This window comes from Lutra lutra, chromosome 16 (assembly GCF_902655055.1).
Source record: "Lutra lutra chromosome 16, mLutLut1.2, whole genome shotgun sequence".
NCBI lineage: Eukaryota > Metazoa > Chordata > Mammalia > Carnivora > Mustelidae > Lutra > Lutra lutra.
The window spans coordinates 15497649-15517398 of record NC_062293.1 but is presented as its reverse complement, the minus strand read 5'-3'; the positions used below and the strand labels follow the sequence as shown (position 1 = coordinate 15517398).

Below are 19750 nucleotides of genomic sequence, written 5' to 3'. Positions count from 1 at the left end.
AACTGACAGTTAGATTCAGAGGTTTGACCGAAAACTGTAGCTGTTGTGCTCCTATCATCAAGGGGCATATAATGTCTGGTTTTTACTCCTTTTTAATGTTATTAATCATTGATGCTCAGTGCCTCTGGAGCTATTAGTTCATTATGAAATGGTGATATTATGATTTTTTTCTTTTGGTTCCCATTTATTATCTGGAGTGATTTTATAGAAGATCTCACTTATGTACTCTTTGGGTACCGGTACAATTTATATAGGAAATATAGGATATATTGCTTGTTTCTTTCCTTTTTCCCATATTTCAAGATAATGAACTGGATTCCTGTCTTCCTCAGAAGGTGACCAGTTAGTTTAGTGTTGTTTTTTAAGCATCATTGTGATCTCAAGACCAGAGAGAGCAGAATTCCCACTGAGCTTGATCCCAGGACCCTGAGATCATGACCTGAGCTGAATCGGCTGGGCTCAGCCAACTGAGCCACCCAGGGACCCCACTTTTCTTTTTCTTTTAAGTTCTTTTGTTATGTTTATTTGTTTATTTTCTTATAGTTCAGTCTTTAGTACTGGAATGATTTTTGTTTTATTTCTAGTTCTTTCTTGGTTTCTGTCTCTTAGTTTCTGAGTTTTTCTGATACTGATTTACATTGTTCTTTCATGTATTATATAATTTTCTTATTATAACTTATGAGACATATAAATGTAATTTTTATTAGTAAAACATAGAGCCCAAGGAATTGTTTGACATACTTCAAACAGGCAGCTGTAACTACTTTAGACGTTGCTTTAAATCTTTAAACCAAGGTTTCAATACTGGAATCTGTGAGTGAATTTCAGGGTTGATAACATTATTCATTTCATGCAAAGTAGAGTGTATGTATATGGGAATAGGGAAAAAATACCTTGACTTTCTTTACATTTCCAGAGGGGAGTGTAAACTGTCCTCACAAAAATAAGGGTAAGAACGTTTGGTTTATATAGGAAAAAGTCTTCTCAAATATTTTAATGATTGAGATTGTAAGAAATGAGAACAAATGCTAGATATTATAGTTTTTTTTTTTAGATTTATTTATTTATTTATTTTAGAGAGAGAGAGGGAGAGAGAGCCTGTGCGGGGTTGGAGGGAGAGGGAGAGAGAGGATCTAGGCAGACTCCCTGGTGAGTGCAGAACCCAATGCTGGATTTGATCTCACAACTCTGCAACCCTGAGATCATGACCTGACCCGAAATCAGGAGTTGGACACATAACCACCTGAGCCACCCAAGTGCCCCCAGATGTTGTAGTTTTAAGATACAAATGGTACCGTAGAAGATACTACATCATTTCCATTATCTATTTGCTTATGCCCTTTCTACTTGTATATAGATGGAGGGAGCGAGGAACCACCGGATCGAAGACAGTCAAGTGTAGACTCTCGCCAAAGCCGCTCTGGCCAAGGTAAGCTTTCATTAAATTTATTATTAAATTAAAAAGAAAAGATATCAGCTGTTCCTTTCTAGTACTTTATCTGAGGTTTGGGGTTTTTCCTGGGTCTAGTTTAGGTATTCTAGTTTCTCCTTTAGGGCTTTAAATGTTGCAGTCTAAAAGTTCTATGATATCATTTATTCAAGGTAAAATGAAACGTGTTCTCATATCAGTTTTTAAATGGTAATACCATAATAAGATTTTAAGTAGTTTAGGAACATTGTGATATATATCTGGATATCACTTTTGGAATATAACCAAAAGTAAATTTTTAGCAGTAGCATTTGTATCAGCATGCTGGCTTTTTAAGATTTCATCAGCACAATATTTGTTGTTTTAGCTCTCTTGGAAGAAATGGTTTTTGTTTATAATTGCTATTTTAAATTAGGACCTTACTAATTATTTTCCTTTTCTGTTTAAAATTTATTATATGCTTTAAAATTTATTATATACTGTAGACTGGTTTTTTGAAGTGACAACTTCCAAACTAGGTAAAAACATTCTGTATCAGTGAAATCTTCATATAGGCCTTTCCTAATTAACTTGTTTAAAATTGTATGACTAGTGCCCCCACATTCTTTTTCTTCATAGTACTTATAACCTCTGTATTTATTTTATTTTCTCTGTCCAAAACTAGAATGAATGTTTCATGATTGTAGAGATTTTTGTCTTTCTTGTTCATTACTTTATTTCCAGTGCCAGGAATAAGTACCAGGCATGTAGTATTTACTAAATAAATGTTGCTGAATGAATGAAATGACCACTAAGAGAATGGAGTTGAGAACCCAAATTGATGAATAGATGATAAAACTTCAGGCAGTCATTTTGACTTATGTATGATTTTTAGAGCATCTTTTCTTAGAAATAAAATAAAGCTTTGATTTACAAATGTATGGTGTTTTTATCCTGTAAAAGTTCCTTGTTCTTTTGTTCCATAATCTTCTTACCTTTTTTCTCCAAGTTTGCTCTACCCAAGTTTTAGAGTTGTGTTATTATTTACTTTATTTTTATTTTTATTTTTATTTTTTTTATTCATTTGACAGAGAGAGAGAGAGATCACAAGTAGGCAGAGAGGCAGGCAGAGAGAGGGAAGCAGGCTCACCGCTGAGCAGAGAGCCCGATGTGGGGCTCGATCCCAGGACCCTGAGATCATGACCTGAGCCGAAGGCAGAGGCTTAACCCACTGAGCCGCCCAGGTGCCCCAACTTTATTTTTATTTTTTAAAGATTTTATTTATTTATATGAGAGAGAAAGCACAAGCAGTGGGGGAAGGGTTAGAGGGAGAGGGAGAAGCAGGCTCCTCGATGAGCAAGGGGCCCAACATGGGGCTCTATCCCAGGACCCTGAGATCATGACCTGAGCCAAACAAAGGCAGGCACTTAACTGACTGAGCCACGCAGGTTCCCCGAGTTGTGCTGTTTTTAAAAAATTGTTTGTTGCAGAATAAAAAGAGGAATAATATACTCAGGTTGATTTGGAAATTTTAACTTGTACTAGTACTTATTCATTTTTAAATAATATGCGTGGTATTTTATCAGGAATTTGTCTCCTTTTTTTTTCCCCCTTAAACATATTTTTATATGAAAGAAGAAGTTAAAATGAATTATAGTATATAAGCATATCAAATTAACACATTGTACACCTTAAATTTTCATAATGTTATATATGTCATTGATATCTCAATAACCCTGGGTTGGGGGGAAAGAAAGAAAATGAGCACATGTATGAAAGACCCTAAAAGTAAAATTAGTAGAAATTAATAAAAAAAATTATACTAATTTTATTAAATATCATAATTTGTATTAAATATCACAGATGCAGATACAGGAATTATTCATTTATCTTATGCCCCTTAGGCTGTGTCAGTTAAAATATTTTTCAAATCACTCTGCCTGCTTGTGGTCTCTCTGTCAAATAAATAAATAGAATCTTTAAAAAAAAAAAAGGGGGGGGGGCGCCTGGGTGGCTCAGTGGGTTGGGCCGCTGCCTTCGGCTCAGGTCGTGATCTCAGAGTCTTGGGATCGAGCCCCGCATCGGGCTCTCTGCTCAGTGGGGAGCCTGCTTCCTCCTCTCTCTCTGCCTGCCTCTCTGCCTGCTTGTGGTCTCTCTGTCAAATAAATAAATAGAATCTTTAAAAAAAAAAATTTTTTTTTTCAAATCAATTAGTGTAGTTGAGTTTTTTTTTTTTTTAAACGAGAGGGGGGTGGGGTTGGAGGAGAGGGAGAAGTGGACTCCCCGCCGAGCAGCGAATCCCAGGGGAAGTCAGCAAGCGGGCTCCCCGCTGAGCAAAGAGCCAGATGTGGGGCTCGATCCCAGGACCCTGAGATCATGACCTGAGCCAAAGGCAGAGGCTTTAACCCACTGAGCCACCCAGGCGCCCCAGTGTAGTTGAGTTTTAATAACAAAAGCTGAGGGGCACCTGGGTGACTCAGTCAGTTAAGTGCCTGCCTTTTTTTTTTTTTTTTTTAAGATTTTATTTATTTGACAGAGATCTCAAGTAGAGAGAGAGAGAAAGAGAGAGAGAGAGAGGAAGCAGGCTCCCTGCCTAGCAGAGAGCCCGATGCAGGACTCAATCCCATGACCCTGAGATCATGACCTGAGCTGAAGGCAGAGGCTTAACCCACTGAGCCACCCAGGCAGCCCTAAGTGCCTGTCTTTGGCTCAGGTCATGAACCTAAGGTCCTGGGATTGAGCCCTGCATCCTGCTTCCTGCTCAGCAGGGGCGGGGGGTGCTGATTCTCCCTCTCTCTCTGCCCTTCCCGCATTTGTGCTCTCGCTCAAATAAAATATTTGAGAGAGAGATTCTCTCTCAAATAAAATCTTTAAGAAAACAGCTGAAACAAAAGCTGAACCTTAAAACAGCAAAAATCCGTGATCTCTGTGACCTTGAGCACTACTACCTGATCTCAGTCAGAAATCACTAGGAATTGCGTCATCATCAGAGTTAACTAATAGTTAAAACGTGTTTCTTACCTTCTTGGAAATTTTGTTTGTAGTATCTGTTTATTTAGACAGCAGACATAAAAATACATGTATAACGAGCTGAATGAGCATCAGTATTATCAGGAGTAAAGAGATGGAATAAACATACATTTCTACATTTGCTCCTTGCAGAAACCTGCTAAATGATCAGTAAAGGGGGACTGGAGAAAAGCCAACATCAACACAATTTTAGAAACTGGAGAGTATATGAATAATTAAAAACTGAACCCTAAGCTCAATAGCAGAGAAAATCAGGAAAACAACCTCCAGAAGCCTCAAAAAACTAGAGAATGGTAGCATGTAGAGATGGAAGTGAAAGGAAGATTAGCTGAAAGTCAGTTGAAGAAGCATTTGATTCTTGAGACCTCTTCCTCAAAATTAGCTAACTAGTCAGCTGGGCAGGTGCCCAAGTCCCTACTCTTAACCTTGGCAAAACTCAGAAATGTATTCTTTGGAACAAAATAGAGATTCTCTGGGAGACATCTACCAGGCACAGTTGAGGCCGGTCCTCTACTGAAAATAGGACAATTGCATTCCAGCTGTCTTTATCCTACTGGTACTAGGATACTGGCAGTTAGGCTTTCATATTTCAGGCAGGAGGTTGGCATAGTCTTTTCTGAAGAATCTGACTAAAGAGAAAGCCACAAAATGTAGCCATCAGCGATTACTTAAAAAAAAAGAAACAGCCCAGCCAATTCACTCTATGTATCAAAGCTCTAAATCAGCCTTTTAGTCCTGTTCTCTTAAATATTAGCAACTATCGAAGGGTTACTTTAGATATTTGAGGAAACCTTCTAACGTATGAAAGATAGAGATTAAAATAAATAGAATAAAGCAATTTAGAGAGAACTTGGAGAAATTTTGCAGAGAGAAGTAATAGAACCATTATTAACATCCTTACAGAAATAAACTAATACAGTCTTTTAAGACATGTAAGTTTTTTGGTTTGTTGTTTTGCCTGCCTTGTACCCTTTCTTAGGACTCTTTAGGATGTGATCCATCAAAATGAGAAAGTCAGACAAATAAATGAAAGAGATGGGTTATAGGAAATAGGAAATTCAACAAAGGAGAAAGGTAGAGAAGTCTTTAGAATAACAGTGAGAAAACAGGGAGAGAGGGCAACCAAACCAAATTGGAGTATGTTAGAAGTCTCCAGAAGAGTTACCTCGCGAAAATGAGATTGGTAGAAACCTGCAGCATTAATTATCTTCAGAAAATTTTTAAACAATTGGCAAAAGGTTTAGGGTTGATTGGTGATAAAAACATAAAATAGTAAGTAAAAAAAAGAAGTCCTAAATTCAAGGGAAAACAAATAATGTGTGGGAAAGAAGATATTCTTCAGAGTAAGTCCTCAGTCCTTAGGGCAAGGTCTGGGGTAGCTGATGTCTATGCCCGTCTAATCACTTTACTCCAGCGTGGTACAAATATTTCCATTATTTGATTTGGACCAGTGAGCAAATCTGGTGTATGTGGCTTTTATTTGTACAGTTGATTTGATTTGTTAAAGCAATTTTTATTATTTTTGCATCTATGTTCAAGTGGGATATTGACCTTTAGTTTTCTTTCCTTACAATGCTTTTGTCTGATTTTGGTAACTGAGTAATGCTGGCCTCCTAGAATAAGTAGAAAGTTGAGAAGTATTTCCTCCACTTCAATTTTCCTAGAATATTTTGTATAGAACTAGTATTATTTCATCCTTAAATGTTTGATAGACTTTTTCAGACAAACCATCTGGGCCTGGAATTTTCTTTATGGAAAGTTTTAAAATACAAATTAAATTTCTTGAATAAAGTATGACTATTTGAATTATCTTTTCTCGAGTAACCTTTTAAAATCTGTGGATCTTCAGTGATGTCACCTCTTTCATTCCTGATATTGGTAATTTGGGTATTCTTTCTCTTTGAACTGATCATTCTGGAAAGAGATTTGTCAGTTTTATTGATCTTAGAGAATCCGTTTCAGTTTTCATTTATTTTCTCTGCTGCTTTCCTCTTCTGTATTTCATTGATTTCTGCTTTACTCTTTATTCCTTTTTTCTTTCTGCTTTGGGTTTAATTTCTTTTTCTTCTCTAGTTTTTTTGAGTGGAAGCTAAGGTGATTGTTTGGAACTTTCTCTTTAGTATAGGAATTTTAGTGCTATAAAATTTCCCACAATGGGGATGCCTGGGTGGCTCAAGTCAGTTAAGCTGCTGCCTTCGGCTCAGGTCATGATCCCAGGATCCTGGGATCGAGTCCCACATCAGCCTCCTTGCTCAGCTGGGAGCCTGCTTCTCTCTCTGCCTCTGCCTGCCACTCTGCCTGCTTGTGCTCTCTCTCCCTCTCTTTGATAAATAAATAAATAAATAAATAAATAAATAAATAAATAAAATCTTTAAGATACTGCTTTATGTACTGCTTTAGCTGCATTTCACAGAATTTGAGGAGTATGATTTCATTTAGTTTGAAATACTGTCTGATTTTCCTTGTGATTTCTTCTTCTTTAACTTGTGTTATTTAGAAGTGTGTTGATGTAGTTTCCAAATATTTGTGAATTTTCCATATCTTTCTTATATTGATTTCCAGTTTAATTTCATTATCATCAAAGAACACTTTCTTTGAGCTGAATCACTTTTTATTGAAACTTGTTTTATGCTCCAGGAAATGATCTTATGTTCAGTATGCACTTAAAAAGAATGTATATTTTACTCTTCTGCCATGGAAGGTCCCATAAATATCAATCTGGTCAAGTTGATTGATAATGTTGTTCATGTCTTCTCTACCTTTGATGATTTTCTGTCTGCTCATCCTTTCAGGTAGTAGGAGAGGAATATTGAAATCTCAAATTATAAGTATGGATTGATCTATTTCTCCTTTCAGTTATATCATACTCCTTAGGCTTGTGTTCTGGTCAAAAGGATTCCCCTCCCTCAGAGACTTAAGTCTCTCCTCAGTGACAGCTGCCAATAGTGAAATAAGTTTGCCTGGGGGGCGGAGCTGGAAGAAAAAAGGTAAAAAGAAAAAAAAAAGCGGGAGGATTTTCCCTCAGTCCCCTAAGGAGCCGCCCTCACCCCCTTCATTCATACTGCCTAATCAGGTAGAGAAGATTTGTTCTTGCATCTTTCTTTTCATGCATGCTCTGCTATTCCAGGATTTGGATTTCCTTTGAGTTCCGAGTTAGGGGACATTAAAAACAATAGGAAATGTGCAACTGAAATGGTTGTCCTTCAATTTCTGCTTTCCTTCCACAGTTTGCCTGCTACTGTTTATTTTTCAGAGTCTTCAGATTGCTGTTTTACTTTCCAGGGTTTTCATTTACATTCACCAGTTTTAGTTACATTCAGTTAAGGTGGAGTGTGCTTATTCCATCTTAACCTAGGACTAGAGCTCTTCGGTTTTATTTTATTTTGTGTTTGCCTCTCTGAAGGGGTGATGTTCAAATTACTTAACAGTTAATATGCCATAAACATCAACTTACCAAAACAGATGGCAGTCTTTTGGGAACAAACTGACAGGCATCTGTAGGTGCATAATGCTTGGTGACCTGCCCTGCCTAATTGTGAATTCAGTTTCCATTTAGTGTCTCTTCTCCCATGATAACAGCAGACGGTAAGGTAAAGGGTCCGGTGAGATGTCTTATCTAGCTCTTTCCCATGTGTTGACTGACTAGCTTGGCCTCTGATCTGTTTCTCAGGTGCAGTGGATCTGACTCAAACATGACCACACTCCCTGCTCTAGCTTGGGGCAGAGACCTGTGATGTCTTCTGCTTATAAAATGTAGGAGATGGGAGATGCCTGACTCCTTGCAGTGAGCCCAGTCCTGCTCCTCTCATTCAGACTGCTACCCGTGGGCACTTCCTGCTCCTTGAATCTACTGCTTCTGTGCTTAAAACAGACCTGGAAACACTCATCTTTCACAGTTATCCTCCTACACATGCTCTGGGCTATAATTTCCTCACTCCAAATGCATCTATTTTCTGTCTTCCATGGATTTCTTAACATTTATCCTCTATTATTGGCTTTTTGTTTTATTTTATTATGCTTTAAGAATTTTTCTTTTTAAAATACTCTTTTGTCATTCCACCCTACCTCTGTTGCCATTTTAGTCTCAACTACCCTCATTTCTTTCCTTATAGTCTGTTATAGTTTGTTGTCCTTGTGATAGCTAGAGTGTTCTTATTAATACAGATCAAATCATATATTTCCCCAGACTTGAAGTAAAACTCCTCAGTAGCCTTCTATCACGTTCAGAATAAACCCCAGCCTTTATCACTCCCTATAGAACCCGACCCGAATTGCCTTTTTCCTAGTACTCTAAATCTGTGCCCTCCCACTCCCTCCATTTTCTACTTTGTTTCCTTTCTGCTGGTCTTTTTGTTTAAACATGTTAAGAGTGTTTTCTTTTTAAGGCCTTTATACTTGTTCTTTCTTGAATAAAGGGCTGTAGATTTCTGCTTAAGTCAAAGAGGCCTTCTGTGACCGTCATACCAAATACCCTAGACCCTAACCTTCATAGTGTGTATCACTACCTGAAAATAATTATTTATTCATTTACTTGTTTTGTTGTTGTCTCAATTATTAGAAAGTAGGTTTCATTTGAGCAGACTTCATCTTCTTCACTGCATTTGCCCTATAGAACACTTGCATATATGAATTTGTCAGTATTTGTTGAATGAAAGATTGAAGAGGTAGCTCTTAGGGTGCTTGGTAAGATATATGGATGTTCCCAGGCTACATAATGGATCCAGTATTCACCTCTGTTACTTTACATAACTAAACAAGTAAAGTAGCGAAGAAATTGTGTTGAGGGACACTGGGTGGCTCAGGCAGTTAAGTGCCTGCCTTCAGCTCAGGTCAGTCCTGGGATCGAGCCCGGAGCTGGGCTCCGTGCTCAGCAGGGGAGTCTGCTTTTCCCTCTGCCACTGCTCCTGTGCTCTCTTGCTCACTCTCTCTCAAATGAATAAATGCATAAATAAATCTTTAAAAATTTTTTTTGTTGTTGTTGAGTGTAGGTAGTTTATCAGACTATCAGCTAACTATTAATTTGTGAAATGAGGCTCTCGGAGTATGATTGTGCCTGTTAAACTTCTAACTTAAGGCCTTCTGAGGTTGGGTGGATATTTTCTGCTTTCCAGTGTAACATATTGTATATAATTGGGATATATTATTTATTGTATTTAGTCTTGTCTGTTGAATCTCTTTTTTTCCATGTAATTTAGGAGTTCACTATCAGTAGGATCTTTGCATCTAGCACAGTGCTACTGTCTTGCAGTTAGGTCATCAATTTGACCATCAGTTCTAGGAATTCTAGTTCTGCATTTCATGAGTTACTTATCAGAATTGGTTTTGATGTACTAGCTCTATTTTCTGCAGCAAATGATTTTTTCATTAGAGGTCATATATAAACAGAACTTATTTTGTTCTAGATATTAAATAAATGCATGAACCAATGTGATGTGACCGAAACCCAATTTTTACTTACTTTTACAAGAATAGCATTAAGCCGATACTAGGCTCTGATACACAAAATGTGTATTGATGTAGTAACGCTCATGACCAGCTCGTGCTGGAAGACTGGGAAACTGTACAGGGTTTAACTTGGCATGATTCTCATTATCTGTAGCCAGTTTTATTTGATTAGTACATGTTGATGCATTTATAGTAATAATACAGTAAATGATCAAATATGATGTGTTCTGGTTATTTTTCTTTCCTTGCTAATATGTAAAATATACAGTAGAAATGAGATGTTCATGCTCTTAAAACATACACAGATTATTTTTCAGTCTGGTAAGTTACAAAGATTTCTTTATTAAACCAACTGTTTAATTACATAAAATGATCAGGAAAATTATTTCAGCATTTAATGTGTCATTTTTGTGTCATTGTAAGTATCACTATAGTGGATTACTAATGAACAAAATTTTTTATTGTTTTAGTGGCTTATCATTGTGATAAAAAAATCACTTAGTTTTCAACATAGGTTGCTTTGAAAAAAAAAATTAATTATACATATGTGCCAGGCTCTGGGCGAGGTGCTTTTACATAATCCTCATTTAATTCTCAGAATAATGCTGTGAAGTAGGTATTATTTTCAGTAGGAAAATATTTCAAGCTTTATACTAATCTACACCAGAAGTTTCAAATCAGCTTTGTTGGTAGCATGTACTTAGAACCCTTCTGTTCTCATATTTAAAATTAAATTTGTCGGTGGTTGGATAAGACCTAGAATGAAAGATCTGACCTTAAATGATAAATCCCTCTAAAGTGCCTTTATTGCTAGTCCTGTAATTCTGAAATTTAACTTCATGTTGATTATTCTTTGTTTAACACTCATTTTTCATAGACTTAAACTTGAAATTGGCCTTTTAGCAAACAACTTCTTATTATCTTGGGCCTCTAGGGATGTGTCAGAATGTATTTACATATATTAGTCATGTTTTTTTTAATGTGAATTATAATAATTTTACTAATTAAAAGATTACTTTTTACCAACAATTTAGATATTTAAAAAGAACATGTTAAGGCTTCTTTTCCTTCTACTACCCTAAAGTAACTAATACTAACTACATTCAGTCTGTATCCTTCCATGTTTTTTCCCTGAGTTCTTATTGGCAAATGTAGGGGTGTGTCTGTATGGATGGGTGTGTGTATTAGTTTGAAGATTTTTAAAAGTAAAATGCAATTTTAGTTCATTATCCCCCAGTTAGCATGACCATCCCTCAGGAGCATACTTAAGTTCTAATTGTAAAAAATCGGTATAATGGTTCACAGCATAAGCAACCCATAATTTATTTCACCATTTCCTCATATAAGAGTGTTCAGACTTTCAGAGTGATTCATACTCATTTATCTAATAACACCTTAAACTCTTGGAATTTGCAACCCCAAGCACATTTTGTGTCAGAACATACTAAGTATCCGACTTACATTATGATAATTGGCCTAGTTAACACTAGAAACATTGTAGAAGCCTCTCCTTGCTTATCCATATTTATGAAAGAAAAGGAATAAAAGATGACAACTAAAAAGGTTGGAAAAGGTATCTTTCCAAACATCTTTTTTGGCAAGAGATAAAAATCATAAAACCTCTTTGGAAAACTTCATAATCTTTAATTAAGGGCTATACAAAGTTGAATAACAAAAAGTGAAGAAGAGACCTGTTAGTAAAGCCTGGGATAAAATTATTATTGAGCAAATATATTTTTTGTTTTGTTTTATTTGAGGTACAGTTTGGATTTATTATTAATTCTTATTCCTAGTGAGAGATTAAAGAGCTGGTTCCCACAAGGGGGCAGACTAAGACTACCTGAAAACCTTCATACTATAAAGAATATTTATTTTAAATTCATAGTTGATTTGTTAAGGAAGAGGAAATTACCTGGGGCTAGAAATGAGTAGGAAGATAACTGGCTGATCATCCTGTGAATGGTACTATATATTGGGGACATACACCTACCTCATCCCCAGTGTAAGCATGGACTGTTGGCATGTTGGATACTCAGCTGTGGTTATGTATAAATTCCATCCCTGCTACCATGGCCACTTTGTTAATGGGCCCTTTGCGCAATGTTAGTGTGACTGACTAGAAAGACTGACTGTCTCCCCCAAATAGGTCATCTAATCTGCTGTGTTAAGCACCTTCTCTGCCGTTTGCTTTTTGGTAAGCATTCACATGGGACATAAATTGCTCCATATTCTGTGCTCTTTCAAAGGGTCTATTCATATACCTCATCTCCAGATTTCCTTGTCACTAGTTTTCCAGTTATTCCTTTCAAATCTCTGAATATCCATTAAACACTCTTCATGAGTCAGTTCCTCTGTCATCTCTTTTCCAAGGCAAAGTAAACAACTAGGTACTGTGTTCCAATTTCTGCCCCTGGAAGGGTTTCCCTTCACTAATGTCTTTTAAGACTACCACAAAGTGGGGTTGTAGTGTTGTCATCTCTGGTGTGCTGTTATCTTGCAGAACTATCAGTTAACAGGCCTGATTTTTTTTTTCTTCAGTGAGATGGTTATAGAGAATTTACCAGATTAAGTGAAAAGAAGCTATAGCAGGAGTAGGAACCTTGGGCATCTGGGCCACTTGCTCATGCAAATTATTTGTGCCTTCAGGACCCGCTCAAGCCTAATCTCCTGTATACTTCTTCCTTTTGCTGGTGAAGTGCCATAGTACACACCCAAGCATATTGATTTCTTGGTTCAACAATACTTAGTTCGTGATGGGCTGCCGAGGTCCCATGCATTCATTCTGAGGTCCTATGGTAAGGCAAAAGCTAATTTTCAAGAAAGGAAAGGATAGTAGTTGTTTACACAGATAGGATAGCATAGGTTTTTTTGTTTTGTTTTGTTTTTCTTCTTTTACAAAGTGCTGGAGGTCTTCCCTGAGATTGACCTAAAGTTCTGCAATAACAATGCCAGAGCTCTACCACAGAAACTTCAAACATCAGAACTGGTAGGTTATACAGCCCGAGGGACAAAGTAGCCCATATTTATTGCAAAGCCTTCTATTCTTCTGGTCCTCTCTCACGTCCAGCAGTGTTGGTAAACTTCACCAAGTTTAATCATCATGAAATTATCAGTATAGTAGTACAGCAATAGTGTCCTATGAAATTGAGGGACAGTTAAGATTATTACCTAGAGCAGGAGAATTAATGGGAGGTAGGACAGTGAAAATATATAGTTGACCCTGACAGCTGAATGCATACTGCATCTGATCATCTCATTCTCAGGGCAGTAACTGCAAACCAGGTGTTAGGGATATGCTGATTTGCTTTAGCAGGAAACCATATCTAAAATAGTAACAGCAGTGGGAGTCACAACCTGAATAAGTTAAATACACTGTCTCCAAGATTTGTCTATCCTCTGCACTGGGCAAATAGATGAGTTGAATGGGGATGTGGTAAGAGTCATCACCTTTGGATCTTTCCAGCGTTTAATGATTGGATCCACTTTTACCTTATACCTTAGAGACTAATTGAACTTAGTTCTGGTTATAGGTATAGAACTTCACTGGGCAGTACAGTAGTCATTGGCCACATGTGGCTGTTAAACACTTGAAATGTGGCTGGTCTGAAGGAAGATGTGTTGTATATGTAAAATACACACTGGATTTGAGACTTCCTATTTTTCTGTTCATTTCAAGAATATTTGCCTTTACTTACTGAAGCATTTTTGTAATAGTTGCTTTAAGGTCTTTGATTTTAATTCTAACATCTTTGTAATCTCAGGAATGCTGTTTATGGATTTTTCTTCCCCCTCATGTTGAGATTTTCTTATTCCTTCGTATGCCATATAATTTTGGATTATGTTCTGAATGTTTTAAATATTATCTATGAGACTGTGGATTTTAATTTAAATCCTAAGGAGAATGTTGTTTTTTGTGTGGTTAGTGGCCAGTCAAGCAGAATTTGTTCAGGACACAGTTCCTGTGGGGGCTGTGTTTCCAGTGTCAGTTCTGTTTTCTAAGCATTTGGAGTACTACTGAGATGGGTCCCATGTGTGTGACCAGTGTCCATTCTTGGATCAGAGTAGTGGTACATCTTGTTGTTCTGTTCTCAAAGCCCGTGTGTGCTGTTTAGGGTCAGATCCATGCACACAGAGCTCTTAGATAAACCCAGAAGTTCATATACAGCTTTATAGGATTGTTTTCTTGATATCCCTTCTTACTCCAGTCTTGTGAACAATTTCCAGCTCCCTCCTTTCCCAGCACTCTTGCTAAAAAAATAGGCTCTAGTTTTCCCGTTCTGGTGTTCAATGACTGTAATGGTTTGTATCTAGATCGAGATAAAAGGACAAGGAGATGGAAGAAAGCAGTGGGGATTTACCACAAACTAGTGGGCTCACAATTCTTGGAGTTAGAGTAAAGGGTTCCTTCTCACAGTGTTAGGTGCCTGCTCAGTCACCTGTACCATCTCTGTGTAGCTGCTGACAAAGAATTGTCTGGACATTGATATAGAAGATAAGGAGGAAAAGAGGGCTTTCCCTAGTCTCTCAGACCAGTTAGGGTCCCCTTACCTGCTCCTACCAACAAGGGAGAAATTTTATTGGAGCTCTTTCTTACCTGGTATACAATTCTGAGTTTTAAGTGTCCTGGTGAGGTAGTACCTGAGGAAGAAACATGGTAAATTCATCACCACTTCAGTGGAACTGCATGCTCTGTGCTCCTTTCCCAGTCCTCCCACAGCTGTTTTCTTTTTCAGTCCTCAGATAGCTACTCTGTGCATTCTTTTTATTTGTTTTGTTTATACATTTAAAATTTCTAAAAATAAATTGTATATTTTAGAGTAGTTTTAGGTTTACAGCAAAACTGAGTGGAAGGTACAAAGAGTTCCCTGATGGCTCTTGGACGCACATGTGTAGAGCCTCCCCCATTATCAGTATCCCTCACCAGACTGGTACATTTGTTTATAATAGATGACCCTACCTTAACATATCATTATCACCTGAAGTCTGTAGTTTACAGTAGAGTTCACTCTTGTCGAACTTTTTATGGGTTTTGACAAATGTATACTGACATGTGTCTACCATTATAATATCATAGTTTCACTGCCCTAAAAATCTTCTATGGTCTGGCTATTCATCCCTCCCTCCCCCGATCCCTGGGAACCACTAATCTTTTTACTGTTTCCATAGTTTTGTCTTTTCTGGAATGTCAATCTATTGCAATCATATAGTATGTCCCCTTTCCCAGTTAGCTGCTTTCACTTAGTGTTGTGCATGTTAGGTTCTGCAATCTTCTCATGGCTTGATAGCTCATTTCTTTTTACTGCTGAATAATACTCTGTTTCCTGGATCTGCCATAGTTTATTTACCATTCATCTACTGAAGGACATCTTGGTTGTTTCCAAGTTTTGACAATTATGAATAAAGCTGCAATAAACATGCATGTGCAGGTTTTAGTGTGAATATATTTTCAACTCATTTGGGTATATACCAAGGAGCACAATTGCTGAATTATAAGATAATGTTTAGTTTTGTAAGAAACTGCCACACTGTCTTCCAAAGTGGCTATACCATTTTGCGTTCCCACCGGCAATGAATGAGAGTACCTGTTGCTCCGTATCCATGTCAGCATTTGGTGTTGTCAGTGTTTGGGATTTTGACTGTTTTAGTAAGTATGTAGTAGTTATCTTATTGTTGTTTTAATTTGTAATTCTCTGGTAACATATAATGGTAGACATCTTTTCATGTGCTTATTTGCCATCTAGATGTCTTCTTTAGTAAGGTGTCTGTTCAGATCTTTTATCCTTTTTTTACCTGTGCTTTTCATCTTACTGAGTTTGTATATTTTGGATAATGGCCCTTTATTACATGTCTTTTGCAGAGCTGAAGTTTTAAATGTTTAAAATTTAAATTAATGAAGTCTTACTTATTATGTCTTTCATGGATTATGCTTTTGAGGTTGTATGTAAAAAAGTCACTGTAGGGGCACCTGGGTGGCTCAGTGGGTTAAGCCTCTGCCTTTGGCTCAGTTCGTGGTCTCAGGGCCCTGGGATCAAGCCCTGTATTGGGCTCCCTGCGAAGCAGAGAGCCTGCTTCCCCCTTTCTCTCTGCCTGCCTTGTGATCTTTCTCTGTCAAATAAATAAAATCTTAAGAAAAAAAGTCACTGCCATACCCAAGGTCATCTAGTTTTTCTCCTGTGTTACCTTCTAGGAGTTTTATAGTTTTACATGCTACATTTAAGTGTATAATCCATTTTGAGTTAATTTTTTGTGAAGGGTGTAACGTCTGTGTCTAGATTCATTTTTTTGAATGTGGAGGTCTAGTTTTCCCAGCATCCTTTGTTGAAAAGACTGTCTTTTCTCCAGTGTATTGCCTTTGTTCCTTTGTCAAAGAGCAGTTGACATAGTTTTGTGGGTCTATTTCTGGGCTCTCCATTTTCTTTTCTTTTCTTTTTTTTTTTTAAAGATTTTATTTATTTATTTATTTGTCAGAGAGAGGGAGAGAGAGAGAGAGAGAGAGAGCACCCACACAAGCAGGCAGAGTGGAAGGCAGAGGCCGAGAGAGAAGCAGGCTCCCTGCTAAGCAAGGAGCCCAAAGAGGGACTAGATCCCAGGACGCTGGGATCATGACCTGAGCCGAAGGCAGCAACTTAACCCTGAGCCACCCAGGCATCCCTGGACTCTCCATTTTCTTATATCGATCTATTTGTCTGTTCTTTCACCACTATGACACTGCCTTAATTACTGTGGCTTTGCAGTAAGTTTTGAAGTTCAGTAATGTCTGTTCCCTGACTTTATCCTTCTTCAAATATTGAGTTGACTTTTTGCGTCTTTCACCTCTGCATATAAACTTTAGGATCAGTTTGTCAATATTAACAAAATAATTTCCTGGGATTTGATTGGGATTGCTTTGAATCAATCTGATAGATCAATATGGGGAAAACTGACATTTTGACAATATTAATTCTTTCTTTCCATGAACATGAAATCTCTTTCCATCTATTTAGATTTTTTTTTTTTAAAGATTTTATTTATTTATTTGACAGACAGAGATCACAAGTAGGCACAGAGGCAGGCAGAGAGAGAGGAAGGGAAGCAGGCTCCCTGCTGAGCAGAGAGCCCGATGCGGGACTCGATCCCAGGACCCTGAGATCATGACCTGAGCCGAAGGCAGCGGCCCAACCCACTGAGCCACCCAGGCGCCCCCATCTATTTAGATTTTTAAAAATTCTTTTATCAGAGTTTTGTAGTTTTCCTCATATAGTTCTTATACATATTTTGTTAGAATCATGTCTAAGTATTACATTTTTTAAATTCACAGTTTGGTAATTCTGACATCCCTGCCATATCTGTTTCTGGTTTGACACATAATTCTTTCTCTTCAAATTGTATTTTTGCCTTTTAGTATGGCGTGTAAGTTTCTGCTGAAAGGTAGACATGGCGTTCTTGGTAAAATGAGCTGTGCTAAGTAGTAACGTAACGGTAAAGCGTGGGACAGGGGAAGTGCTCTGTAGTCCTATAAGGAAGCTGGAAGTGAGCTCTCTGCATTCTTTCAAGCGTTTAAGTTGCATTCAGTGGGAGAGTAAAGGTGGAATATATTTATTCCGTCTTTCCTAGAACAGGAACCTAATCATGTTTTTCAAAGATATGACTTTACTGATACTTATAAAACACTCATACAACTTGTTTCTTTGTATTAATTCTCTTATGTAGAACAAAGGAAGATTTGGGGTTGAAGGCTCTCCCACATGGTGTATATTCATAGATTTCTTTCCAGTGTGAGTTCTCATGTCTGTAAAGGCAAGAGGGATCATTGAAACCTTTCCCACATTTTATATATATGTATAAAGCTTCTCTTCAGTGTGTGTGCTCACATTTTTCCCGTGGGATGAGTGACTTCTAAAAACTTTTTCACAATCATTGCATTCATAAACTTTCTTCCCAGGATGTACTTGCATATGTTTGGTAAGTTTAAGGTTTCTATAGAAGGCTTTTCTGAATTCATCACAGTCATGGCGTTTCTCCTCTGTGTGTATTCACATAAGCTGTGAGCTTACTTTTCCTACTAAAGGCTTTTCCTCAGTCGTTTGTGGTTGTAGAATTTCTCCCCATTGTGGACGCCCTGGTAAGAAGTAAAATGAGTGATCCTTCTGAAGGCTTTCTTTTAGTCTTTTTGTTCATAGTTTCTGCCCAGTGTGTATTCTCTTGTGTACCACAAGACCAGACATTAATAAAGTTTGTCTCCAGTGTGAAATCTCATGTATATTTTGGGAATGACTATAGACCAGATGCTTGTCTGCTCTGAAATTATTTGAAGAACCCTTCATTTTAATTCTCCTATTTCTTTGAAGAAAATAATGGTTACTTAAGGCTTTCTTAGAATTCTTATATTCATGATTTGTTTCTCTTAATGATTCCTCCTGCAAAATAAGATTAGTGCTCCTTCTGAAGGCTTTTCCACATAGATTACATTCATAGAGTTTATCTCATTAAGATTCCCTTCTTTTTGCATCTCGTTTATGCAGACACTGTAGTGAAAAGCTGAAAGCATTCCCTCTCTGATATCTGCTATCACTACTTTTCTTCATCTGTGTCTGGAGATCTTAGCCAGTGCAGTAAAGCCTCTGTATGGAGAGATGTTCTTTCTGTACTAAGATCAGGATGGTAAGAAGAAACACTGAAAAGAGACCTTAGGACAGAGCATCCAGGCAGATGGAAGGGTCAGAGCTGGGCCCCCACAGAAGCCGGGAGCCTGAGTCAGCTATGCCACCCCTGTCTACCCAAGAGCAACTCCAGTACCCAGGTCTCAATCAGGCCAAAGGACAGGAGCAATAAACAAGCCAAACATTTCTACTTTATAATGCTTTCATTCTAGAGAAGTGAAACATAAAAGAACCAGGTAATTTCAGGTCATGATAAGTGCTATCAAGAAAACAAAATAGGGGGACACCTGGGTGGCTCAGTCGGTTAAGCCACTGCCTTCGGCTAAGGTCTTGATCCCAGGGTGCTGGGACCAAGTCCTGCATTGGGCTCCTTTTTTGGTCTCTCTCTAGCAAATAAATAAAATCTTTTACAAAAAATGAGAGGTGGAGAAAAGAGTGAATGGTAACTAGGTTAATCCTGGTAGCATTAGGCATTAGGTTAATCCTGGTCAGCATTTTGTTTTTTAATTTTAGCCATTTCACTAGGTTTACAGTGACATCTTCTAATTTGCATTTCCCAAATGATTAGTGATTGTTTTTTCACGTGTTTATCAGACATCCATATCTCTTATTTAATGAAATGTCGGTTCAGATCTGCCAACTTTTTAAATTGGAGTAGTTTCTCGTTACTGTAGAGTTTTACTTATATTCTAAATTCCAGTCCTTTAACATGTATGTGTTTTGCAAATGTATTCTTTCAGTTGATACTGGTTTTTTTCATTTTGTAACAGTGTCTTTTTGAAGAGTAGATTTTAAAATATATAAATATTTATGAATCCCAAAACTTACCAATTTTTCTTGAATAGCTCATCTTTTTTGGGTTCATTGTAATAAATCTTTGCCTGACACAAGTTCATCCAGATTTTTCTCCTGTGTTTTCTTCTAGAAGTTTTATAGTTTTAAATTTTACATTAAGGTCTATGATCCATTTCAGCATGACTTTTGTATGTGATAAAGATTTAGGTAAAGGTTTGTTTTTTGGGTATGGATATCCAGTTGTTCCAAAGCTATTTGTTGAAAAGATTATTCTTTGAACATTAGGTTGTCCATACACTTGTGTCAAAAATTAGTTGACTAGGGTGCCTGCATGGCTCAGTCAGTTAATCACCCAACTCTTGTTTTGGGCTCAGGTTGTGATCTCAGAGTTGTGAGATTGAGGCCTGTGTTGGGCTCTATGCCCAGTGCAGAG

General features: G+C 37.4%; 1 protein-coding gene across 7 annotated transcripts in view; it reads left to right on the top strand.

Moving 5' to 3' along the window:
* TANC2 (tetratricopeptide repeat, ankyrin repeat and coiled-coil containing 2) overlaps positions 1 to 19750 on the top strand; it is a 375400-nt gene that overhangs the window by 99704 nt on the left and 255946 nt on the right. For all 7 annotated transcript variants that reach the window (XM_047706886.1, XM_047706885.1, XM_047706884.1 and 4 more), the window contains one exon: positions 1358 to 1429. In XM_047706886.1, the coding sequence (XP_047562842.1) occupies positions 1358 to 1429 (72 nt within the window). The remainder of the gene's footprint in view (positions 1 to 1357; positions 1430 to 19750) is intronic.